Source organism: Pleurodeles waltl, chromosome 11 (assembly GCF_031143425.1).
Source record: "Pleurodeles waltl isolate 20211129_DDA chromosome 11, aPleWal1.hap1.20221129, whole genome shotgun sequence".
Lineage (NCBI taxonomy): Eukaryota > Metazoa > Chordata > Amphibia > Caudata > Salamandridae > Pleurodeles > Pleurodeles waltl.
Window position 1 is genome coordinate 579,817,653 of NC_090450.1, and position 27,634 is coordinate 579,845,286.

The following is a 27,634-nucleotide window of genomic DNA, read 5'->3' on the forward strand; positions in this document are numbered from 1 at the left end:
GAACAGATGTTCACAGCGTAAGTGACATTTTCCATATATTTATATATACATATATATGTTCAATGGCATGTGTAGCTACAGATACACATGCTGTGCCCATCCCGCCATCTAGTGTTGGGCTTTGAGTGTTACAAGTTGTTTTTCTTCGAAGAAGTATTTTCGAGTCATGAGATCGAGGGACTCCTCCCCTTTCGGCTCCATTGCGCATGGGCGTCGACTCCATCCTAGATTGTTTTCTTTCCGCCATCGGGTTCGGACGTGTTCCTCTTCGCTCCGTGTTTCGGTTCGGAAAGTTAGTTAAATCTCGGAAAATTCGACGTTATTGTTTGCGCTCGGTATCGGGTTAGTTAACGTAGATCGACACCAAATTTTGAAGAGCTCCGGTGGCCCTTCGGGGTTTCGATTCCCCGGCGGGGCCTGGTCGGCCCGACCACGTGCGTCTTCAAGGCTAATGGAACGGACCCCATTCCGCTTCTGCCCCGAATGCCACAACAAGTATCCTTACACAGATCAGTATCTGTTCTGCAATTTGTGTTTGTCTCCCGAACACAAAGAGGATACCTGCGAGGCCTGTCGAGCGTTTCGGTCGAGGAAAACGCTAAGAGACCGAAGAGCAAGAAGACTCCAAATGGCGTTGGCGCCGTCAGGACACCAAGACTTGGAGAAAGAAGAAACCCTCTCCATCGCGGATTCGGACTCGGACGAGGTCGAAACCGAATTGACGCCGAAAACCGTGAGTAAGACGCCCCTGCCCAAGACTCACGGAAAATTCACTATAGCCCAGGGGACGCCACCGCCAACAGGCCATGGCTTAACCCGAAAATTAGGTGACCGCCATCGGCACCGAAAAAGGGCACACATGTGTCGAAGTCATCCGACTCCGGTCGAGATACCGGCACAGAACAAACTCGACCCCGAGACACCGGGTCAGAGCAATCTCGACATCGAGAGAGCGGCACCGAAAGAAGTCAGCACCGAGATATCGGAACACCGAAAGGCAAAATAGTGTCTTCTGAGCCGAAAAAGACGGTCGAAAAGGTTTCGATACCAAAACATCCGGCCTCGGAGCCGAAACCAAGTTCCTACACCGAGGAACAGGGCCTGTCCTCACAGATGCAAGGACACAGATTCGGACAGGAGCTAGAGGCAGGGGTGCCAGATTACACTCAAAGAAGGCTCCACATTCAGAAGGAGACAGGAAAAATCAGTACTCTCCCTCCAATCCGAATTAAAAGGAAACTTGCCTTCCAAGAGAAAGACAAGCAACCACAAGCAAAGGTGGCAAAACAAATAACTCTGCCACCATCACCACAGCGCTCACCACAACCATCACCGGTAGCCACTCCACCAATGATGCAGTCTCCAACTCATACAGGAATAAGTCAAGATGATCCTGATGCATGGGATCTTTATGATGCGCCAGTATCAGATAACAGTCCCGACTGTTATCCAGCGAGACCATCACCACCTGAGGACAGTACTGCCTACACACAGGTGGTGTCAAGAGCAGCCGCGTTTCACAGTGTCACCCTGCACGCAGAACCAACTGAAGATGACTTTTTGTTTAGTACTCTGTCGTCCACACATAGCCAGTACCAGAGTCTCCCTATGTTACCGGGAATGCTGAAACACGCAAAGCAAGTGTTTCAAGAGCCTGTGAAAGGCAGGGCCATCACTCCAAGGGTGGAGAAAAAGTACAAACCTCCACCAACAGACTCTGTGTACATCACGCAGCAATTGACACCGGACTCAGTGGTAGTAGGAGCAGCTCGCAAAAGGGCGAACTCACACACCTCGGGAGATGCACCACCATCTGGCAAGGAAAGTCGCAAGTTCGACGCAGCGGGTGAAAAGGGTCGCAGCACAAGCAGCCAACCAATGGCGCATTGCAAATTCACAGGCATTGCTGGCTAGATATGATAGAGCTCATTGGGACGAAATGCAACATTTCATAGAACATCTACCCAAAGAGTTCCAAAAGAGGGCACAACAAGTGGTGGAAGAAGGCCAAAGTATCTCTAACAACCAGATATGGTGGGCAATGGATGCAGCAGACACAGCTGCAAGGACTGTAAATACAGCGGTCACCATACGGAGACACGCATGGCTACGCACCTCAGGATTCAAGCCGGAAATTCAACAAGCGGTGCTGAATATGCCTTTTAACGGACAGCAGTTGTTTGGGCCAGAAGTGGACACTGCTATCGAGAAACTTGAAAAGGACACAGATACGGCCAAAGCCATGGGCGCACTCCACTCCCCACAGAGCAGAGGCACATTCCGGAAAACACAGTTTAGAGGGGGGTTTCGAGGACAAAACACAGAACCCTCAACCTCACAAACAAGACCCACATACCAGAGCCAGTATCAGAGGGGAAGTTTTCGTGGGCAATACAGGGGTGGATAGTTCCCTAAAACTAGGGGAAAGTTCCAAGGTCCCAAAACCCCTCAAAATAAACAGTGACTTCAGTGTCACAAATCCCCAACACATAACACCAGTGGGGGGGGAGACTAACAGATTTTTACAAGAACTGGGAGGAGATAACAACAGACACGTGGGTCCTAGCCATTATCCAACATGGTTATTGTATAGAATTCCTACAGTTCCCTCCAAATGTCCCACCGAAAACACACAACATGTCCAAACAACACATGGATCTATTACAACTGGAGGTCCAAGCGTTGTTGCAAAAAGATGCAATAGAACTAGTACCAAATCATCAGAAAGGAACGGGGGTTTACTCCCTGTACTTTCTCATACCCAAAAAAGACAAAACTCTAAGACCCATTTTAGATCTCAGAACACTAAACCTTTACATCAAATCAGATCACTTTCACATGGTAACACTTCAGGAAGTAATTCCCTTGCTCAAACAACAAGACTACATGACAACATTAGACCCCAAGGATGCGTATTTCCATATACCCATACATCCTTCACACAGAAGATACTTAAGGTTTGTAATCCAAGGGGTACATTACCAGTTCAAAGTGTTGCCATTCGGTATAACAACAGCGCCAAGAGTCTTTACAAAATGCCTTGCCGTAGTGGCAGCCCATTTCAGAAGACAGCAAATACATGTGTTCCCGTATCTAGACGACTAGATAATCAAAACCAATATGCAAGAACGGTGCTCACAACACACAAAATACGTTATAGAAACCCTTCACAAGTTAAGGTTCTCACTCAACTACCAAAAATCCCACCTACAGCTGTGTCAAATACAACAGTATCTGGGAGCAACAATCAACACAAGAAAGGGGATTGCCACTCCAAGTCCACAAAGGGTACAGGCATTCCAAAACGTAATACAGACCATGCACTCAAACCAAAGGTTCCAGGTAAAATTTGTAATGAAACTGCTAGGCATGATGTCCTCATGCATAGCCATTGTCCCAAACGCAAGATTACACATGCGGCCCTTACAACAGAGCCTAGCATCACAATGGTCACAAGCACAGGGTCAACTTCAAGATCTAGTGTTGATAGACCTCCAAACATACACCTTGCTTCAATGGTGGAATACTATAAATTTAAACCAAGGGCGGCCTTTCCAAGACCCAGTGCCTCAATACGGGATCACAACAGATGCCTCCATGGTAGGGTGGGGAGCACACCTCAACCAACACAGCATCCAGGGACAATGGGACACTCAACAGAGGCAACTTCATATCAATCACTTAGAACTACTAGCAGTATTTCTAGCGTTGAAAGCATTTCAACCACTAATAACCCACAAACACATTCTTGTCAAAACAGACAACATGACAACAATGTATTATCTGAACAAACAAGGAGGGACACACTCGACACAATTGTGTCTCTTAGCTCAAAAGATATGGCATTGGGCGATTCACAACCACATTTGCCTAATAGCGCAGTTCATACCAGGAATCCAAAACCAGTTAGCCGACAATCTCTCTCGGGATCACCAACAGATCCACGAATGGGAAATTCATCCCCAGATACTACTAACTTACTTCCAAAGGTGGGGAACACCGCAAATAGACCTATTTGCCACAAAAGAAAATGCAAAATGCCAAAACTTCGCATCCAGGTACCCACAAGCTTAATCTCAAGGCAATGCGTTATGGATGAGTTGGTCAGGGATATTTGCATACGCTTTTCCCCCTCTCCCACTCCTTCCGTAGCTAGTAAACAAATTGAGTCAAAGCAAACTCAAACTAATATTGATAGCACCAACTTGGGCACGACAACCTTGGTACACAACACTACTAGACCTATCAGTAGTACCTCATAACAAACTGCCAAACAGGCCAGATCTGTTAACTCAACACAAACAACAGATCAGACACCCGAATCCAGCATCGCTCAATCTAGCAATTTGGCTCCTGAAATCTTAGAATTCGGACATCTAGACCTTACACAAGAATGCATGGAGGTCATAAAACAGGCTAGGAAACCAACCACAAGATATTGCTACGCAAATAAGTGGAAAAGATTTGTTTATTACTGCCATAATAATCACATTCAACCATTACACGCATCTGCAAAAAACATTGTAAGCTATCTACTACACTTACAAAAGTCTAAGTTAGCTTTTTCATCCATAAAAATACATCTGACCGCAATTTCGGCGTATATGCAAATTACGCATTCAACTTCATTATTCAGAATCCCAGTTATAAAAGCATTTATGGAAGGTCTGAAAAGGATTATTCCACCAAGAACACCACCAGTTCCTTTGTGGAACCTCAACATCGTATTAACACGACTCATGGGTCCACCATTTGAACCCATGCATTCATGTGAAATACAGTATTTAACATGGAAAGTAGCATTTCTAGTAGCTATCACATCTCTCAGAAGAGTAAGTGAGATACAAGCCTTTACCATACAAGAACCCTTTATACAAATACACAAACATAAAGTAGTTCTACGCACAAATCCTAAATTCTTACCTAAGGTCATATCACCGTTCCACTTAAATCAAACAGTGGAACTCCCAGTGTTCTTTCCAGAACAGACTCTGTAGCTGAAAGAGCATTACATACATTAGACATCAAAAGGGCACTAATGTACTACATTGATAGAACCAAACAAATTCGCAAAACAATTGTTTGTTGCTTTCCAAAAACCTCATACAGGGAATCCAATATCCAAACAAGGCATTGCCAGGTGGATAGTTAAAGGTATTCATACCTGTTATATAAAAGCAAAAAGACAACTGCCTATTACACCAAAGGTACACTCCACTAGAAAGAAAGGTGCCACCATGGCCTTTCTAGGGAACATACCCATGACTGAAATATGTATGGCAGCCACGTGGTCTACGCCTCATACATTTACCAAGCATTACTGCGTGGATGTGTTAACAACACAGCAAGCCACAGTAGGACAAAAAGTATTAAGAACATTATTTCAAACAACTTCAACTCCTACAGGCTAAACCACCGCTTTTGGGGAGATAACTGCTTACTAGTCTATGCACAGCATGTGTATCTGCAGCTACACATGCCATTGAACGGAAAATGTCACTTACCCAGTGTACATCTGTTCGTGGCATGAGACGCTGCAGATTCACATGCGCCCTCCCACCTCCCCGGGAGCCTGTAGCCATTCTAAGTTGCCAAGAAAATTGAACTTGTACATTTGTAAATTTGTTATATCACTTTTAGTCACATTTTGTACATACATACTTACTCCGTTGCATGGGCACTATTACTATATACACAACTCCTACCTCACCCTCTGCAGGGAAAACAATCTAGGATGGAGTCGACGCCCATGCGCAATGGAGCGGAAAGGGGACGAGTCCCTCGATCCCGTGACTCGAAAAGACTTCTTTGAAGAAAAACAACTTGTAACACTCCGAGCCCAACACTAGATGGCGGGATGTGCACAGCATGTGAATCTGCAGCGTCTCATGCCACGAACAGATGTACACTGGATTAGTGACATTTTCCATATATATATATATATATATATATATATATATATATATATATATATATATATATATATATTCAATGGCATGTGTAGCTGCAAATACACATGCTATGCTTTGCTTCCACCATCTAGTGTTGGGCTCGGAGTGTTACAAGTTGTTTTTCTTCTAAAAAGTCTTCTCGAAGTCACGGGATTGAGTGACTCCTCCTCTCGGTCATACTGCGCATGGGCATCAACTCTAGTGTTGGATTGTTTTCTTTCTGCTGTCGGGTTCGGACGTGTTTCCTCTCGCTCCAAGATTTCGATTCGGAAACCTTAGATAACTTTCTTTGACAGTGGGTATTGTTTCGATCGCATTTCCACCCATAGTCGAACCGATAGTACTGTTGAAAACCAAATTTCGCCCTTCGGGGCGCAAGCGCCCAACTCAGGCCTGTTCGGGCCTACCACATCGAAGCCTGATGGATCAGACTCCATTACGATTTTGTCCCCGATGCCACGCAAAATATCCATACACAGACCAACACCTTGTATGTAATCTGTGTCTCTCTCCCGATCACCGAGAAGAGGATTGTGAGACCTGTAGATTGTTTCGATCCAAGAAGACCCTGAGTGACCGGAGAGCCAGGAGACTGGAAGTGGCATTGAAGAGTACTGAGTTTATCGGCACCATGGAGGAGTAACAGGCGCAGACGTCAGTTTCCATCCGAGACACCAACTCCAAAGAAGACTCAGAGGAAGATAGACTTGTCACTGCTGGTCAGCACGTGAGTACGACTGCCCCTACGCCCACTCCTAAAAAGTCCTTGAAGGCCTTGGGTGCACCACTGCCAGAGAGCCATGGTTCGACCCGCAAAAAAATACTCATCGACCGACCTTCGGGTTCGGCACCGAAAAAGGCCACACTCCCTTCGATACCGAAGTCGAGCAAGTCCACCAAAAGCTCAACTTCAGACCCAAGCCAACATTTAAATTCTTCAGAGTCGAAGCCTCGATGTATTGCCTCCGAGCCGAAACAACCGGCTGCGTTTTCGGTCCCAAAAAAACTGTCATCTTCGGAGCCGGAAAAGTCTTCTTGTTCAGAAGAACAAGGACTTTCGAGGCATCTTAAGTAGAGCTCTAAATCATATGACGAACAGCCCTCTAAATCATTGAAACCATCTGAATGTGTTTCTGAGGACACAGAGATTCAACCCATTGTGGAAGTCATGGATGAGAGACAATCAAGGATCCATATCCATAAAGAGACTGGCAGAATAATTACTGCACCTCCTCTACTGACTAAGAGAGAGTTGGCTTTTCAGGAACATTTAGATACTGCTCCACCACCAGCAAAGATTTTCAAATGGAAGGAGAAGCCATTACCTATGCATAATTCTCTCCTTCATTCACCTCAACTTTCTTTTTCACCACCACCCACTAGCCCACCACCTTTGCCTTCACCAACTCATTCACAAACATATTATGGTGATACGGTTGTTCCGTGGGATCTGTATGATCCAGGTCCTATACCTGCTAATGACCTGGACTTATATCCTTCCAAACCTTCCCCCTAGAAGACACTACTGCATACATGCATGTTACTTCTCAGGCAGCAGCAAACCACGGGGTACTTATGCACAGTGAGCCGTTGGATGAGCATTTCCTTTTTAATACCTTATCCTCCACGCACTCATGATACCAGTGCCTCCCAATGCTACCTGGCATGATAAAACATGGATGAGATATTCAGTGAGCCGGTGAAAAGCTAGGGTTTTAACACCCCGCATTGACAAAAAATCTAAGCCTGCACCTACAGACCCTACATACATTACCCACCAAGTACTCCCAAACGCAGTGGTTGTGAGTGGCGCTAGAAAAAGGGCCAATAGTCAGTCATCAGGGGATGCCTCTCCCCCTGACAAAGAGAGTAGGAAATTTGATGCTGCTGGCAAAAGGGTAGCTACACAAACAGCTAAGCAATAGCAAATTGCAAACTCACAAGCCTTGTTAACAAGGTATGATAGAGCCTACTGGGACGAGATGCAGGAGCTGTTACAACACCTGCCAAAAGAGAACTAAATAAATTGTTGAGGAGGGTCAGGCCATAAGTAATAACCAGATACGGTCTGCCCTTCATGCTGCAGATACAGCAGCTAGAAGCATAAACTGCTGTTTGCATACGCAGACACTCATGGCTATGTTCCTCTGGATTTAAGCTAGAAATACAGCAGGCAGTATTGAATATGGCTTTTGATTAAAAAAAAAAACACCTGTTTGGGCTTGAGGTTGACACCACAATAAAAAAACTCAGGAAGGACTCAGACACTGCTAAAGCAATGGGAGCCTTACAACACCTTCCAGAGGCTCCTTTTATAGGCAGCAATTTAGATGAGGATTCAAGCCACAATCCACAGAGGCTTCTACCTCCCAGTCTAAACAAGTGCAACAACAGCAGTACCAAAGAGGGGGATTTAGAGGCTCTTGTAGAGGCCAACACTTTAGAGCCAGAGGCAAATTCCAGGCCTCAAAACAAGTCACTACCCCATCAAAACAGTGACTTATTAAGCATCCCACAACCCACACATTTCCTGTGGGGGACAGACTGCAGCAATTCCACTCCCAATTGCAAAATATCACCATAGACCAATGGGTACTTTCAATTATCCGCAATGGTTATTGCCTAGAATTGATTTCTACCTCTCCAAACATTCCTCCACTTTATCACAGGTTGTCCCCAGAACACAATGTTCTATTACAAGAAGAAGTACAATTGCTGCTACTAAAAGAGGCAATAGAATTGGTCCCAAAATCTCAACAAGGAAAAGGGGTATACTCACTATACTTCCTCATTCCCAAAAAGGTAGGCACTCTCGGACCCATTTTAGATTTCTGACCACAAAATCTGTATATCCTGTCAGAACACTTTCACGTGGTAACTCTGCAGGACGACATTCCACTACTACAAAAACAAGATTACGTGACTGCATTAGACCTCAAATATGCGTACTTCCATATACCCATCCATCCAGCTCACAGAAAATACCTAAGGATTGGGATAGCAGGAAAACATTACCAATTCAATGTTCTGCTATTCGGCATAACAACAGCTCCAAGAGTATTCACAAAATGTCTAGAGGTAGTAGCAGCTTACCTAAGAAGACAACACATACATGTCTTCCCTTATCTAGACGATTGGCTAATAAAATCAATCAATTTTATACAATGTCAACAACATACTTAATACACAATAGAGACCCTACATACACTAGGGTTCACTCTCAACTACCAAAAATCCCATCTTCATCCAGCACAGGTGCAACCTTACCTAGGTGCTATTCTCAATACGCAAAAAGCCTTAGCCTATCCAAATACACAAAGGATACAAGCTCTCCAGAATCTCATACCACAAATGCAGCCAAATCAACAATACACTGTAAGATTTATCATGAAACTATTGGGAATGATGGCATCCTGCATAGCAATAGTACCGCATGCAAGACTAAACATGAGAACACTACAACAGTTCCTCTCACAGCAATGGTCTCAAGCACAGGGTGAGTTGCAAGATCTAGTGTTGTTAGACCGCCAAACGCACAGGTCCGTTCAATGGTGGAATCTCAGCAATTTAATGAAGGGGTGGTCATTTCAAGACCCTGTGCCTCAGACCACAATAATAACAGATGCGTCAATGATAGGTTGGGAGCTCATCTCAACAACCTTCCATTCAAGGGGAATGGGATTCAAAACAGCTAAATTATCACATAAACCATTTAGAATTATTAGCTGTGTTCCTTGCCCTAAAAGCATTTCAACCACTTCTCAAACACAAGACTGTCTTGATAAAGAACAGACAATATGACGACCATGTATTACCTAAAGAAACAAGGCAGGACACATTCATCTCAACTGTCTCATCTAGCACAAACAATATGGAAATGGGCAATTCACAATCACATTCATCTACCAGTAGAACACACCATTAGATACACTAATGGGAAATTCACTCTCAGGTACTTCATCAGCACTTTCAAAAGTGGGGGACACCAGAAATAAACCTATTTGCAACAAGCGAAAACGCAAAATGCCAAAACTTCGCATCCAGGCACCCACACCCTCTCTAAAAGTGGCATTTCTAAAATAGTAATAATAAAACTGACTTTACCATTCCAGTGATACTAAACATGATTCAGCTACTCCTCTCAGATCAGGAATTACAGCCTAAAGGTATTTGCTGGCCTACGAGAGGGGCAGGTGTCACAGTAATGAAAAAACAACCTTGGAGGTTTTTCATTACCAGCACATGAAAAACTTAAATGTACATGTCCTGTCTTTTACTTACATGGCACCCTGCCCTGTGGGCTACCTAGGGCCTACCTTAGGGTGACTTATATGTAAGAAAAGGGGAGTTTAAGGCTTGCAAGAGATTTTAAAGGCCAGGTCAGGGTGGCAGTGATTCTGCACACACAGGCTGTGCAGTGGCAGGCCTCAGATATGTTTACAGTGCTACTTAATTGGGTGGCACAGTCAGTGATGCAGGCCCAGTAGTAACATTTAATTTACAGGCCCTGGCTTTGTGGTATACCACTGTTCGGTGGCATGTGTAGCTGCAGATACACATGCTGTGCATAGTCCGCTGTCTGGTGTTGGGTCGGAGTGTTACAAGTTGTTTTTCTTCGAAGAAGTCTTTTCAAGTCACGAGACCGAGGGACTCCTCCTCCTTTGTTTCCATTGCGCATGGGCGTCGAACAAGGGTCTTACATGTAAATTAACTTTGCCAGTTGTGGATACACCAATGTTACAATTTTTAGGGGAGAAGCACAGGCACTTTAGTGCTGGTTAGCAGTGTAAAGTTCTCAGAGCCCTAAGGCCAACAAAATGATACAGCAACAAAACAGGAGGTAAAAGGCAAGGTGTTCTTGGTTACTGCTAATTTAGAGACATTTGCACACATGTAGTGAAATTTCAAGCAAAAGTCAATTAGTTCTAAAGTGATTCAACAATTTCTGGGTCAAACCACTGGTCAGTACCTCCTTGACATTCCCAAAACACACTGTAGTTGCGATAACTCCTGTGTTCTTGCATGACAGCCGGAGTAGTGCGCCTGTCCTCGGCATCGACATCTATTTCTGACAATTGACCACATGGTGGCGCTGCCAGTCTGTTTTTGACTAGATCACATAAGCAGATATAACAATACCTCATCCAGGCCATTGTTACAGCTTTGGGGACATGAAATAAACCAAATGGTCAGATCAGATTTATTGGAGTATTATGGTTATTAGGTAATAGTGGCACTGGTATTCGTCAGTGCTGACAGCGTGTGTAAGTTGCAGTGCCTTATGTTGAAATATCACCGGTCCTGGCACTTTTTTTCTACTTACAAATTAAGCACTGGCTAGGCCTGTCGCCGATTATTGCCCAGCTCCTGGTTTCTGATTTCTCAGGTGTATCCCTTATTGATTTCAAAGGATAAATAAAATACCCTGTTTACCAAAAATGACTATGTTTTAGCTAGAGCCCTAGCTATACACCAAGACCATCCGTTCAGGATGGTTTCCACGTTGTACCTTGTGCACAGGTATAGTTAAGTGTGTTCATTGCAACCAACGGTTTCATATTTTCTACCAATTCTTCAGTTAATCAGTGCATTAACCTAACTACCTTAGATTAGTCACTTCTCCCATTTTATAATTTGTCATTCGTGGGCATCATGTTGATCTCCTTCTCTTGTCACATGTTCTTCCTTCAAACCTCTTTTTATAAACTCTGTATTTTCGGCCATTGCTCTTTTGCAGAGATTTATATTTAGCCGAGCTTTTTACTGCTTATTTCACTTAAAGCAATCTAACCAGGGCGACTGCGTATTGGGTTACACATCTTTTGTCTTCTTAGAATACTCCCCACTCACCTTTGTGTTACATTTATGGAGCGGGTCTGATACTGCTTCACTAAGTTTACAGTTAGTTCTACCAAGCTACCCTTTTGTGCTTTGCTGAGAAACTTGTGTTTTGCTATACTCAGAGAGTGCTGGCCAGCATTTCTGCTTCACGTCATAGATTTCTCTTCTTAAGATTGTTCATCATGATTTCTTCATCCTTTGCTTCGAGTGATGGGCTTTCCAGTCCCACATTTTCTTTTAGCTAGCTTATGTAAATAGCTGAGTATGTTTTGTTCTGTTTCAACGCAGAATCGTCGTTTTAGTTTGTTTCGGTCCTGTTTTTTTTTTTAACAGTGCGAATCTGTTGTTGGCCTGTTTCTGCAGATTTGAGGTTTGTTTTTCGCCTCTCCTGACTGACTCAGTTTGTTTTGGGCCAGAGTCTGCATGTTTGGTTTTCCGTCAAGTCTTTTTCTTAGGGTAAATCATTATTTGGAGTGGCAGGGCTGGGAGTGCAAGAGCAAAGAACTGCTGCCGCTATGGCCAGTCCGGCCCTGGTTTTGAGAGTGTTGTTTCAGGTTGAAAGGCTTGATTTTGACTTTTTCGTGACGGTAGGTGGGTTTGTTTTGAACTCAGTGACCCCTTTTTCTAAGAGATTTCCTTATAACCTTCCTGCTCTCCCTTTTGTTTCCAGAGCTGCAGTTGCAAGGCTTTGAGAATTTGGTCACCCTGAATAGTCCTTAAAACTGTGGCGGACCAATTCGGAGACTAGTTATTTTCTATTTGTGGGCAGTGTGTAATTTCAGAATTCCCCTTTAATAAAATATGTCCAGGAGACTTGTGACATCGAAGGATTGTGATGTGTGGTGGACAGGGTTGTACAAGGTACCTAGTCCTTGCATGAGGGGCTTCTTTCTGGACCTCTGGACCACAGCCTGGAGAGTGATGGCACCCTAGCAGCATGGGAAACCTGTGTGAGAGTTAATAATGTTAATGTTGCATTGGTGTGTTTGCTGGAATGCAGTATGCACTGAAGCAGCTGGAAGTGTATAACAAAACTGTGTTCTTGTTTCAGTTCCACTGCGCTCACCAGCTCGGTAACTGGTGCCTCCACCACATCTGCACAAACTACAACAGTGTCTGCCGCAAATTCCCCAGGGATATGAAGACCATGTCAGTCGGTGAGTTTCCCTCTTTATGTTCAGTGTCCTCATGTTTTTGACCCCTTATCTTTTTACTTCTTCCCATTCTTTCTTGCTGACCACAGTGTGCACGCCTTATCCTCTGGATCCTTTTGTCAGTCTCCAGTGCTTAATCCTTAGTCGCCTCTTTGACCTCACCGGCCACAGCTGTCTGACCATTTATTGGACCCGAGTTCTCCCTCTTCTTCCTCCTTCTAGTGCTCCCTACTCATCCTCAGTTTTCTCTGTTTGCTCAGACTTGTATTCACTTCTCATTCTCAGTTTCATCCAGCATCCATCGCCCTGTGCTCTTCCTCAGTTTTTTCTTCTATTTACAATAAGAGCTATTCATGCTGCGGCCCGTCTCTCTCTCTCTGGCCTCAGTCTTCCATTTCCATTTTCTTGTTCTGATTCCTTCCGTATTCTTTGTTTCCTCTGTATGAGTGCATTGCTCTCTCATTATTCTCTACCATGCCTGGCCTCTGTCACACACACGAAATAAGTATGAATAAAAAAGGTAATGTCATGTTGCTGCATGTAAGGTGTTAAAACATAATCATCGCTACCAACTTAGAGTGTAAACCTTTTTGGGAAAATCTTGCAAAACCTAAGATAGAATAGTGCTATAAAGTCTGTGCCGAACCAGGATGAAGTCTGGTCTTCAACAGATGACTGTGGCATTCCCTTTCCTCAACGTTTGCAGGTTGAATGTCCTTGTGGACTGGTTTAGGCTGGGTTTCCATCTCTACGCTCCAGTGGTTTCTAGTCCCACTGGGTCAAATAACTCACTTTCCACTGTTGAAAATATCTCCCAAACAGACCTCGAATGAACGACTTTCAGGCACAGTAGCTTTTAGGCAGTCATAAATATTAGCCATCCAGGGGTCAACATTTCAATCATCGAGGTCAGTGAATGCCACTCATGATGAACAAATGAGTGAATGTGGCGGTTGAGGTTCCACATCTCTGGCGCCCGACAGAATGCAACTTCCATGTTGCAGCACGAAATGGAGTACCTGAGCTACAAAAGGCAGGCCAGCAGACGATGAGATAGGTCTCTTGGAGCTTCTGCAACACCAGACGAGGAGGCACTTGATCTAGTCTTTTCCTACAAAAGAGAGTCACAGCTGGTTCAGATGAGTTTTTCAAGGTACCCGGGTTCTGCAGCCAGGATAGGGTGAGGTCTTTCTTGGAGCAGACATTCGAATGTGCAGGAGCTCAGCTCACACCCACAATCAGATGTTGAGCCAGCACTAAGCCATATTTATTTTGTCAGCAGAGGCTGCGGCTGGCTGTGTGGGCATCTTTGTAAACTTAAACTGGTCACTGACTTCAGAGTGTATCTTTTATAGGCAAGGCCCTTAAGAGAGAGTGTTGTGCTCAGTTAACTCCATAAGGGTGATTCTTGTGCCTTTAGATATCTACATGCCCATAAAAGGGCATGATGCTTCCCATGACTGGGAATATTTTTTTGTTGCTGGGCATATGCCGGGGATGATATAAGTTTTACTGTAAAGAAGGTCTTTAAACATGGCTAAGTGGCCACCTATACATGAAAATATATTCCCTTCTCTGGCAGTGGTACCATGTCCTGCATATCACAGCCCATTCAGATTACATGGAAACAAACTACAAGGGCAGTACTCATCGCATAGAGAGCTAGGGATTGACAGATAAGCTTAGCCACCATTGTGCTACATAAAACAATTCAATTTATTAAACAGAGCATGTTACTTTAAAAGTGGAACAGTACTGCTGGCTACATCATTTAGCTAGGCTCTTGTCTCTGGGCTACAGTACCTCACTTTTGCAACTTCGTTACACGTAATATGCCTCTTCTTATTTACATATATCTAAGAGCAGCTGACTCCAGATCTAAAAGATTTCATCAGTTAAACCGCAGGTGGCCACATCTCAATATTCACTCTACTGACATTATGCCCTGCACCCTTTACCTCTGTTCTACCCTTGACAATTTGTCCCATGCATACGCTCCCGCCCCCTCTCTGGCCCTCCATGAACCAACCCTGAATGTGAACTATCCTTTCTTTCTGTCCTGATACCTTGTGCCATAGTTGGTCAATCCATTTCTCTCTCTCTCACCTTCTTCCCCAACTTTACTCCTCTTAACTGATACTATGCATGTGTTTTTTGCCCATCCGTATCTTGTGCCCTGTGCTTCACAATGTCCTATGTTGACAGCCTGTTCACATGACTCTCTCTGTTCGTGACAGAGAACCAAGAGTACTTTGAAAAGCACCGCTGGCCACCCGTCTGGTACCTGAAAGAGGAAGACCACTACCAAAGGGCACGCAAAGAGCGCCAGAAAGAAGACTACCTGCACCAGAAGCGCCAGCCCAAAAAGCGATGGCTCTTCTGGAATGCCACTGCCTCTCCATCCTCGCCAAGTACTGCATCTGCTTCCTCCTCATCCTCCTCTTCCTCTCAGGCTGTGGTTTGAACATTTGAAAGATTCCCCTAATGTCCAATTGTGTGGTGAAGGTTTTGGAGAAAGTTTGGAAGCCTCAGCTTGAGCTGAACCCCAGTGATACCTCAGAATATGGGTCTGCAGTCGGGGATGGGGAAGAAACAGGGGAGGAATTGAACCTGCCCAGAATATAGAGGGACTCTCCAGGGGGTGGGTACAGGTGGCGGATGTGGTGAATCCCTGCCAAGCCAGAAAGTAGAACCTTCAGGACTCCGGAATCTTTCAGACTCAAACCTTCCATTACTCTAGAACATTTCTGACCTGAATTTTCCAGCTCCTGGAACAAGAAACTTTTACACCAGAACTGTCCTGATAACAGAACCAGAACCTTCCAAAGTTTAAAACCAGAACTTGATCATTATTCTACATATTCCAGAAATGGAACCTTTGCATACCTAGACTCTCCAGACTCCGGAGCAAGAACCTACTATGGGCTTTTATCTGCAAGGATCTGAATGTTTACATATGTGTCATATTTTTATATAATAAAATTAAGTGAAATGTTGTTTCTATATTCCCAAGTGGTATTGCTTGATAATATTTTGTCCGCCATTATGAGCTCATTAGCATTCTGTATTTGTAAGCTTTCTCCCGCTGGCCAGTCACGACAACATAAATAACCCCAAAGAGAATGCCCCCAGGACACAAGTGCAGCCACTGCCAAAAAATTAAAAGCCTTCAGTCAGGGATCTTCTGACATAGATTAAAAGAACCATTTTCTTATCACACACAGGAGAAGGTCTTCTGCTCATCTCTCCTACACTCGGTGTAATCCTTGTTGAAGTTTAATCCTCACAACTGAGAATATAGGGGGTCATTACGACCCTGGCGGCCGGTTGAACACTGGCGGTAACACCGCCAACAGGCTGGCGGTGTTCCGCCAGTGTATTATGACTGTGGGGCATTAGCCACAGCCATACCATCGGCCCCTCCACTATACCACCAGGCTTCCGCCAGGGGGTCATAATCCCCAACCGCCAGCCTGTCTATGGCGGTAAACACCACCATGGAAAGGCTGGCGGTAAGGGGGACTCGGGTGCCCCTAGAGGCCCCTGCCCATGCACTTGGCATGGGCAGTGCAGGGCCCCCCAGGCCTGGCCCCATCGCGTATTTCACTGCCCGAATTTCGGGCAGTGAAATGCACGATGGGTGCTGCTGCACCCGCTGCACATCAACATTGCCGCCGGCTTTATTATGAGCCGGCTTCAATGTTGATGTGACTTTTCCGCTGGCCCAGCAGACGGAAACGCTGTGTTCGATGGCATCTGTCGCTGTAGATACGCATGTTTTGCAATAGCTCGCCATCTGGTGTTGGGCCGCAGTGTTACAAGTTGTTTTTCTTCGAAGAAGTCTTTCGAGTCACGGGACCGAGTGACTCCTCCTTTTGTCTCCATTGCGCATGGGCGTCGACTCCATCTTCGATTGTTTTTTTTCCGCCATCGGGTTCGGACGTGTTCCTGTCGCTCCGAGTTTCGGAACGGAAAATTAGCTAATTTCGGAAGATTTTCGTCGGTATTGTTGCGTTCGGGATCGGCGTACTTAGATTCAACACCGCATCGAAGATCGAAGTGCTCCGGTGCCCTTCGGGGTAGTTTTTCGATCCCCCGTCGGGGCCTGGTCGGCCCGACCGCGTGCTGAAGAACGGCGATGGAACGGACCCCGTTCCGTTTCTGCCCCAAATGCCACAATAAATACCCCTATACAGACCAACACTTGGTCTGTAACCTGTGCCTGTCACCTGGGCACAGTGAAGACACCTGTGAGGCCTGTCGTGCGTTCCGGTCCCGAAAGACACTCCGAGACCGTCGAGCCAGAAGAATTCAGATGGCGTCCGCGCCGACAGCCCACCGAGAGTTCGAGGAGCAGGAAGAGGAAGGTACCTTCTCGATCCAAGAATCGGACTCCGAAGGATTCGACGATACACAAACCGTGAGTAAGACGTCGAAAACCACACAGAGGAAAATTTACAAGGCCCAGGGGACGCCACTGCCATCAGGCCATGGCTCCACCCATAAATTCGGTGACCGACCGTCGGCACCGAAAATGGCCCAAACTGTGCTGAGATCGTCCGACTCCGGTCGAGACACTGGCACGCAGCCTTCTCGGGACCGAGAAAGTGCTGGAGACAAGCCTCGACACCGAGATGCCGGTGTGGACACGGCTCGACGCCGAGACAGCGGCACCGAAGAAGATCGACGCCGAGAGGTTTCGGCCCCGAAAAAGAAAAAAGTCACCTCGGAGCCGAAAAAACACGCAGACAAGGTTTCGGTGCCGAAACAAACTGCAAGCGACCCAGCTTCAGGTTCTTATACAGAAGAGCACTCGCTAACCTCCCAAATGCAAAAGCATAGGTTTGAGGAAGAGCTACAATCAACTGATGTGGACCATACGCAAAAGCGTATCTTCATACAGCAGGGGACAGGAAAAATAAGCACCCTTCCCCCCATTAGAAGAAAGAGAAGGTTGGAGTTCCAAACTGAACAGACACCACAACCAAAAGTGGTGAAAAGAGTTACCCCACCACCCTCTCCTCCGCCCGTGCTTAACGTCTCACCAGCACGAACTCCATCACACTCCCCAGCTCACACCACCATAAGCCAGGGTGACCAAGATCAAGACGCATGGGACCTATACGACGCCCCAGTGTCAGATAACAGTCCGGAGGCATACCCTACGAAGCCATCTCCACCAGAAGACAGCACCGCGTATTCTCAAGTGGTGGCTAGAGCAGCACAATTTCACAACGTAAGCCTCCACTCAGAACAGGTCGAGGATGATTTTTTATTCAACACACTCTCCTCCACCCACAGCTCATACCAAAGCCTGCCTATGCTCCCTGGTATGCTCCGGCACGCGAAAGAAATCTTTAAGGAGCCGGTCAAAAGTAGGGCAATCACACCAAGGGTGGAAAAAAAGTATAAGGCGCCTCCTACAGACCCGGTTTTCATCACTACACAGCTGCCACCAGACTCTGTCGTTGTAGGAGCAGCTAGGAAAAGGGCCAACTCTCACACATCTGGAGATGCACCACCCCCAGATAAACAAAGCCGCAAGTTCGATGCAGCTGGTAAAAGAGTCGCAGCACAAGCTGCAAACCAGTGGCGCATCGCGAACTCCCAGGCACTACTTGCGCGCTATGACAGAGCCCACTGGGACGAGATGCAACATCTCATTGAACATCTGCCCAAGGACTTACAAAATAGGGCAAAACAAGTGGTTGAGGAGGGACAGACCATTTCCAACAACCAGATCCGCTCCTCCATGGACGATGCAGATACAGCTGCACGGACAATTAATACATCTGTAACTATCAGAAGGCATGCATGGCTCCGAACGTCTGGATTTAAACCAGAGATTCAACAAGCAGTTCTCAATATGCCTTTTAATGAAAAAGAACTGTTCGGTCCAGAAGTGGACACAGCGATTGAGAAACTCAAAAAAGATACGGACACTGCCAAAGCCATGGGCGCACTCTACTCCCCGCAGAGCAGAGGGAATTACAGCACATTCCGTAAAACACCCTTTCGAGGGGGGTTTCGGGGTCAGAGCACACAAGCCAGCACCTCACAAGCAACACCGTCCAGTTACCAGGGACAGTATAGAGGAGGTTTTCAGGGACAATATAGAGGAGGGCAATTCCCTAGAAATAGAGGAAGATTTCAGAGCCCCAAAACCCCTACTACTAAACAGTGACTCACATGTCACTCACCCCCTCCACACAACACCAGTGGGGGGAAGAATAAGTCATTATTACAAAGCATGGGAGGAAATCACTACAGACACTTGGGTTCTAGCAATTATCCAACATGGTTATTGCATAGAATTTCTACAATTCCCTCCAAACATACCACCAAAAGCACAAAATTTGACAACACACCATTCCAATCTCCTGGAGATAGAAGTGCAGGCACTATTGCAAAAGAATGCAATCGAATTAGTGCCAAACACACAAATAAACACAGGAGTTTACTCACTGTACTTTCTGATACCAAAGAAGGACAAAACGCTGAGACCAATCCTAGACCTCAGAGTAGTGAACACTTTCATCAAATCAGACCACTTTCACATGGTCACACTACAAGAAGTATTGCCATTGCTAAAACTACACGACTACATGGCAACTTTAGACCTCAAGGATGCTTATTTCCATATACCAATACACCCATCGCACAGGAAATACCTAAGGTTTGTATTCAAGGGAATACATTACCAATTCAAGGTACTGCCTTTCGGATTAACTACCGCACCAAGAGTCTTCACCAAGTGTCTAGCGGTAGTCGCTGCACACATAAGAAGGCAGCAAATACATGTGTTCCCATATCTAGACGACTGGCTAATCAAGGCCCATTCGTTAATACAGTGCTCAAATCACACAAATCATATCATACAAACCCTCTTCAAACTAGGGTTCACCGTCAATTTCACAAAATCCAAAATTCTGCCGCGCAAGGTACAACAATACCTAGGAGCCATAATAGACACATCAAAAGGAGTAGCCACTCCAAGTCCACAAAGAATTCGAAATTTCAACACCATCATACAACGCATGTATCCAACACAAAGAATACACGCAAAGATGGTACTACAACTCCTAGGCATGATGTCTTCATGCATAGCCATTGTCCCAAACGCAAGACTGCACATGAGGCCCTTACAACAGTGCCTAGCATCACAATGGTCACAAGCACAGGGTCACCTTCTAGATCTGGTGTTAATAGACCGCCAAACTTACCTCTCGCTTCTGTGGTGGAACAACATAAATTTAAACAAAGGGCGGCCTTTCCAAGACCCAGTGCCACAATACGTAATAACAACAGATGCTTCCATGACAGGGTGGGGAGCACACCTCGATCAACACAGCATACAAGGACAATGGAACGTACATCAAACAAAACTGCATATAAATCACCTAGAACTTCTAGCAGTTTTTCAAGCACTAAAAGCTTTCCAACCAATCATAGTTCACAAATACATTATCGTCAAAACAGACAACATGACAACAATGTATTATCTAAACAAGCAAGGAGGGACGCACTCCACGCAGTTAAGCCTGCTAGCACAAAAGATTTGGCGTTGGGCAATTCACAACCAAATTCGCCTAATAGCACAATTTATACCAGGGATCCAAAATCAACTCGCAGACAATCTCTCTCGAGATCACCAACAGGTCCACGAATGGGAAATTCACCCCCAAATCCTGAACACTTATTTCAAACTCTGGGGAACACCTCAGATAGACTTGTTTGCGACAAGGGAGAACGCAAAATGCCAACACTTCGCATCCAGATACCCACACAAACAGTCCCAAGGCAATGCCCTATGGATGAACTGGTCAGGGATATTTGCTTACGCTTTTCCTCCTCTCCCTCTCCTTCCTTACCTGGTAAACAAACTCAGTCAAAACAAACTCAAACTCATATTGATAGCACCAACTTGGGCAAGGCAACCCTGGTACACAACGCTGCTAGACCTATCAGTAGTACCCTGCATCAAATTGCCCAACAGGCCAGATCTGTTGACACAGCACAACCAAAAGATCAGACACCCAGATCCAGCATCGCTGAATCTAGCAATCTGGCTCCTGAAATCCTAGAATTCGGGCACTTACAACTTACCCAAGAATGTATGGAAGTCATAAAACAAGCCAGAAGGCCATCCACCAGGCACTGCTATGCAAGTAAATGGAAGAGGTTTGTTTGCTACTGCCATATTAATCAAATACAACCATTATACACAACTCCAGAACATGTAGTGGGTTACTTGCTTCACTTACAAAAATCTAACCTGGCTTTCTCTTCCATTAAAATACACCTTGCAGCAATATCTGCATACCTGCAGACTACCTATTCAACTTCCCTATATAAGATACCAGTCATTAAAGCATTCATGGAGGGCCTTAGGAGAATTATACCACCAAGAACACCTCCTGTTCCTTCATGGAACCTAAATGTTGTCCTAACTAGACTTATGGGTCCACCTTTTGAACCCATGCACTCCTGCGACATACAGTTCCTAACCTGGAAGGTGGCATTTCTCATCGCCATTACTTCCCTAAGAAGAGTAAGCGAGATTCAAGCGTTTACAATACAGGAACCTTTTATACAACTACACAAGAATAAGGTCGTCCTAAGGACCAATCCTAAATTTTTGCCAAAGATTATTTCACCGTTCCATCTAAATCAAACAGTGGAACTTCCAGTGTTCTTTCCACAGCCAGATACCGTAGCTGAAAGGGCACTACATACATTAGATGTCAAAAGAGCATTGATGTATTACATTGACAGAACAAAAAACATCAGAAAGACTAAACAACTATTTATTGCATTTCAAAAACCTCATGCAGGAAACCCAATATCAAAACAAGGTATAGCCAGATGGATAGTTAAATGCATCCAAATCTGCTACCTTAAAGCTAAACGACAGCTGCCCATTACACCAAGGGCACACTCAACCAGAAAGAAAGGTGCTACCATGGCCTTTCTAGGAAACATCCCAATGCAAGAAATATGTAAGGCAGCCACATGGTCTACGCCTCACACATTCACCAAGCACTACTGTGTAGACGTGTTATCCGCACAACAAGCCACAGTAGGTCAAGCCGTACTAAGAACATTATTTCAGACTACTTCCACTCCTACAGGCTGATCCACCGCTTTTGGGGAGATAACTGCTTACTAGTCTATGCAAAACATGCGTATCTACAGCGACAGATGCCATCAAACTGAAAATGTCACTTACCCAGTGTACATCTGTTCGTGGCATCAGTCGCAGTAGATTCGCATGTGCCCACCCGCCTCCCCGGGAGCCTGTAGCAGTTTGGAAGTTACCTTCAATTATTTATATATGTATCATCTCAACCTTAAATAGGTGCATACTTAGTCACTCCATTGCATGGGCACTATTACTACAATTCAACTCCTACCTCACCCTCTGCGGGGAAAAACAATCGAAGATGGAGTCGACGCCCATGCGCAATGGAGACAAAAGGAGGAGTCACTCGGTCCCGTGACTCGAAAGACTTCTTCGAAGAAAAACAACTTGTAACACTCCGGCCCAACACCAGATGGCGAGCTATTGCAAAACATGCGAATCTACTGCGACTGATGCCACGAACAGATGTACACTGGGTAAGTGACATTTTCATTCCGTCCACTGGCCCAGCGGAAATGTCAAAATAGGGTACCACCAATACCGCCAGCACTGGCGGTAGTGTGGCGCCTGCGGCGGTCCTTTTTCAAGACCGCCGCAGTCGTAATGAGGGCCATATTCTTAAAGGAACATGTACTGTTTAGCCAAAGCAGATTTTGTGAACCGTGTTCCGCAACAGTTCGTCATCCTCCACACAGCTGCAAACCCAAGCTTTCTCCATTTATCTGTGCTTCTTTCTTTTCCATAGGTGTTTAACCCTCACTCAGAATTCCATAAATTCCAACCAATATCAGTAGGTACCTGAATTACTGGACAGTCAACACTGTCTTTGTTCATAGATGTGCGTCACCATGTGCTTGCTTCTGAAGGGTAATCATTTTCACTACTCAGTTGCTGCAAGTTTCCAAACATGAAGTGGTTAGGTCTTCTTTTGTTCCTCCTAGGCCCCTGAAAACAACTTGGGGCTCTGTGTGGATATGCTTAATCAGAAACCTAGTTAATCATGCCCCCCTCTTGCTGTAATTCGTTAATTGAGAGGAGGTAGCACAAATATTCTGTTGTCAAATTTAAAGTCGCTTCTAAACCTATATTTTCTTAAGTTACTTTTCCAAATTTACCACAGTAAAGTGTGAAAACAGGCTACACAAACATATTTTGTAAAAACATAGACAACCAAAATCTTGTCCTAATAAACATCTCTACAGAATATTATGGCTATCCAATGTCAGACTCTTTCATGTAGTACTGGAATTAGATCAGAAAATTAACCCAGTCCAAAAATATGAAGTTTGAGTTTCATAATTAAAAAGAGGTCGATAATGTTTTGGGAGATTCTCCTGTATGGTTGAGGTTTTGGCTGTCTTAGAGTTTATTTTAGAGTCTGTGTTTTTGCATAGGATGTACTTTGCAATCTGTTCACATAGATACAGTAAAACGACATCTAGCGCTGTTCAATGTCTGAGTGCAGTATATTTGGGTCTATAACGAAAAGACATTAGAATATCTGAGTGCGATTTATGTGCCATCATCCTCCTAATTTTCTCTCATGTGAGCACACACACAATCCCTCCGCAGGCACACCTACTCTTGGTAGGTGTGTAATCAGATAATCAATTCTCTGGGGTAAAGGGCCAAAGTCTGGAAGCTTCCTACTGTACTTCTTCTTGGGCTTTTTTTTTATTATTCATGATCATTTAATTGATACTTCCACATGTGGTATAATTTTGACACTGATCCTGTACCAAAACAATGTGATCCAGTTTGCCTGCTTGCATAGCAATTTTATTAATTTTTTATTACAGTAAGAAATGGCTTTGTCCAATAAAACAAAATCTAATAAAACATGAGCTGTATAAAAATATTACATAAAACCATTATCACAAATCACGTATACATGCAATAAAATACCAAATGTCGTACATTATAAGGATACTGCAAGTCACCAAGGAGCTTAACAACCATAGAGAGGAACAAGGCAAAAGGGTGAGTTCTGGAACTCCATGCAATAGCCTTATAACATACAGTAGGGGGTACGTTGTTCCTTATATTACACTGGCATGGCATCTCCCTTCCAACAAATCACTGGTGTGGTGCTCTTTCATATGAAAGAGATGTTTGTAAACTTGAACAAAATTAGTCTCTAGTGCAAAAATAAACACACCAAAAAGCAGTTGAACATTTTTTGCAAAATGGTACTAAACTCTCTTTAGTACAAGTCATATTTAAAAAAAAAAAGGTGTAGCTCAGCATGTGTAGAAACATGCAGATAGATTCTATCTTTCCTTTAAATACCTACAGTGTGGAAAAAAACATGTTGGCAGGGGTTGCTCCTTTCTGCCTATCACTGTTCATCTAGAAAAACAGAGCTGCAATATGCAATGTGTGCAATATTAATTATGTTCTGTGACCTGCCTTTCCCCTTGGCTGCTGGCAGCAGGCATTGTGACATCAGAACTCAACTGAAATAAGTAATGGCAGTTAAGTGGCTGGGTCATGTTTTTATTACAGATGACAAGAGACTTCCCGTGACATGTGTTGCCTTCCACTTCAGGAAGACCCATTGTTGCTGGAGGAACAGATGGTAGGCTACCACAAGATGCAGTGACAAGCATCGTTGGAGACAACTATGATCTTATTGTTGAAGAAGAAGAAGCAGGGCCCTCTGGCATACCACCTGACCAAGGAGGAGAGAGTCCAGAAGCTGTCTTCTCTGAGTCATCTATAACTGAAGAGAAGGAGGTCCTAGAGCAACCCACAGGACCAAAAGCAAGATTGATCAGTGTCTTAATAGCGCCACAGTGCCACAAGGTCAGTCTCAAGCCCTGAAACAACTTCAGATAGAGACAGAGCACTGCTCCAATGGGAGGCAGGCTTTGAGTGTCGAGACAAAAGCAACTGAAATATTTGGGTCTGGCTCCTTTGACTGGGGAATCCCAGATTCAAGAGACTGGGTCGACCCCAGCAAAGCCCCATCCAAAGTTTCTGAAATGCACTGTTGTTTGATACCACCTTGACCTCAGGTCTCTGAAAAACTGCATTCAGAGCCAGGGCGACTCCTCCGATATGGAGGAGGAGTGTTGCTCCCGCCACCAGCAGCTGCAAACCTTTACAAATGAAACAATAATAAACAATCTGTATTATAGTTTTATTTTTAAAGGGGTGGGGCCATGGAGGTGATGAGCACTGAGGGGAGTGCACAGAGCACTCCCCTCAGTGCGCATGTTTGTTTGGCCAGCCTTCTCGGGCCGGCCAACCACACATGCGCACAAGGGCTGTCTTCAACCCAGCACTATGTTATCAGGTTGGGGAGAGCAAGCCCAGGCTCCCAGTCTGCGTTGGAGCACCCAACCAGGGCGCTCCAGCCAATTATAACGCTGCTCTGAGCAGCGTCATTATTGGCTGCAGGGCAGGCTTGGAGCCAGTGCCTGGAGTGCGGCAGAGAGCGGCGGTGTGGCGGTTAATTAAGGTACTTTTTAAAAACAATATATACTTTCCTCCCACCACCCCGCCACTTTGCCCAGTTGCTAGCCCAACTCTTTAGAGCAGAAACCTATGCCAAATGCTGCGTTGACTCCAACATTGAAATCTACATCAAAGCCCCACTCGAAACCAAGATTGAACACCACTGAAGGGTAGACCTTTGAGAAACTGTCTGAGGTTCTTTGAGCAAAACACAATAAACTAAATACATCTGGATACACTGGAATAAACACTCCAGCCAGATAGAGCCCCAGCGATCAGAAGTTTCACGAGGGCACTCACTCCAGTCCGTCACATATGCCTCAGCCAAGGCGGAGGGAGGCAGGGGACATCAGGCCCCAGAACTTCTCACGGGTGTCGCTGCGCAGCTGACAGATGTAAACAAATCTGCCTCGCAGCAGCCTCCAACAGCAGCACACTCGCCTGCGGGGCCACGCGGCACAAACCCCGCTGCCGATCAGGACCCGCACAGCTCACCAATGGCAGGGCCACAACATGCCAGAGAGGCCAGGTCCAGAAGGATAAAAGAAAAAAGGAGGGAGGGGAGGCCATACCCCCAGCTCCCAAAAAAGGCAGCCCCACAGGCAAAGGGCACCTCCAACCCCCCAAATCCACTGAAGCAAGGGGGCGACAAGAGGAACAAGCCCCCGCACCTGCCGGTTAATGAGCGCCCCTGCAGGAGCCACATAGCCCAACCATGCTGCCGATCAGGCCCCGCAGGAGCAGACAGCAGAGTAGCGGCCGGACCCACCGGCAAGACCAATGTCTAGGTCTCTCGCCCCTGATCACGGGGGTGAGCTATGGGTGAAAAAGGGAGAAAGGGGCAGCTCCCAGTCCCACTCACCAGCCTGGCTTCCAGCGGCAGTGTAAATAGGCACCGCAAAGGTTTGCGCTCATCGCGCGCCAGGATCAGGGCCGGCCAGGCAGGCCGGGGCAGTCTAGTGTGGCTCCCAGACCAGAACCGGCATCCAGCAGCGGCCCGCAACCTCTCCGATCCTCCCCTGTCAACCAGGGAGGTCTAGGAGGCGGGCGGCCTCTTAGAAGGAGGAATATCGTGAAGGGAGTCCCAAGGCCGGCAGAGCCTCACAGAGTGGCAGACATCTTGTGAGACGGCCAAGCCACACACCCCTTTTAGCCCAGGTTATTAATGCTTTGGTCAAAGGCGGGTTGGGTCACTCACTGTCCTGGTCTAAATCAGTAAAAAGTGAATGGTCTAACCCCTGCTATAAATCGATTTCTTTAACCAATTCTGTTGTAAAGAAATTGTAGGGTGAATTCTTTTATATAGACTCACGATCTGGGCTGATGAAAATCACATTCTTGCAGCTGGACAGCATGGTTTTAGACTCTGTTTTCGGACAACTGACCAATGTCTTAATTTGTATCTTTTGAACAATAAGCTGGTCATTACGACCTCGGCGGTCTTTTTGCAAGACCGCCGAGGGAAAGCCGTGCGGAAGACCGCCTGTGCTGGCGGTTTGCCGCTCTGCGTATTATGACTGTTGGCTGCTCTCCGTCGTTATTCCGACGGAGAGCCGCCAACAGCCATACCTGCGGGCGGCGGAAAAGTGTAGGTTGCTCCACCTCCACCGCCAAGCCAACAGAACACCGCCCAGCAAATCACGTCCTGTGATTCGCTGTGGCGGTGTTCTGTTGGCGGTGTGGTGTCGGCAGAGCTGCCCCCATGGCTCCCGTCCCCTCCCGGAGGGCCCCAGTGCTCATAAGTGTGCCCTGTATGTGTTCCCTGTCTAATGACTAACTGTCTTACTGAGGCTCTGCTAACCAGAACCTCAGTGGTTATGCTCTCATTTCTTTCCAAATTGTCACTAACAGGCTAGTGACCAATTTCACCAATTCATATTGGCATACTGGAACACCCTTATAATTCCCTAGTATATGGTACTGAGGTACCCAGGGTATTGGGGTTCCAGGAGATCCCTATGGGCTGCAGCATTTCTTTTGCCACCCATAGGGAGCTCTGGCAATTCTTACACAGGCCTGCCACTGCAGCCTGAGTGAAATAACGTCCACGTTATTTCACAGCCATTTACCACTGCACTTAAGTAACT

General features: G+C 45.7%; 1 protein-coding gene across 5 annotated transcripts in view; it reads left to right on the top strand.

Annotated features, from left to right (window-relative positions):
• The window catches only part of RHOBTB2 (Rho related BTB domain containing 2), a 222,118-nt gene extending 206,176 nt beyond the window's left edge, over positions 1 to 15,942 (top strand). For all 5 annotated transcript variants that reach the window (XM_069214057.1, XM_069214060.1, XM_069214059.1 and 2 more), the window contains 2 exons: positions 12,844 to 12,949; positions 15,184 to 15,942. In XM_069214057.1, coding sequence (XP_069070158.1) covers positions 12,844 to 12,949; positions 15,184 to 15,410 — 333 coding nt within the window. In that variant the 3' untranslated portion in view covers positions 15,411 to 15,942. The remainder of the gene's footprint in view (positions 1 to 12,843; positions 12,950 to 15,183) is intronic.
• Positions 15,943 to 27,634: the final 11,692 nt, after the last annotated feature.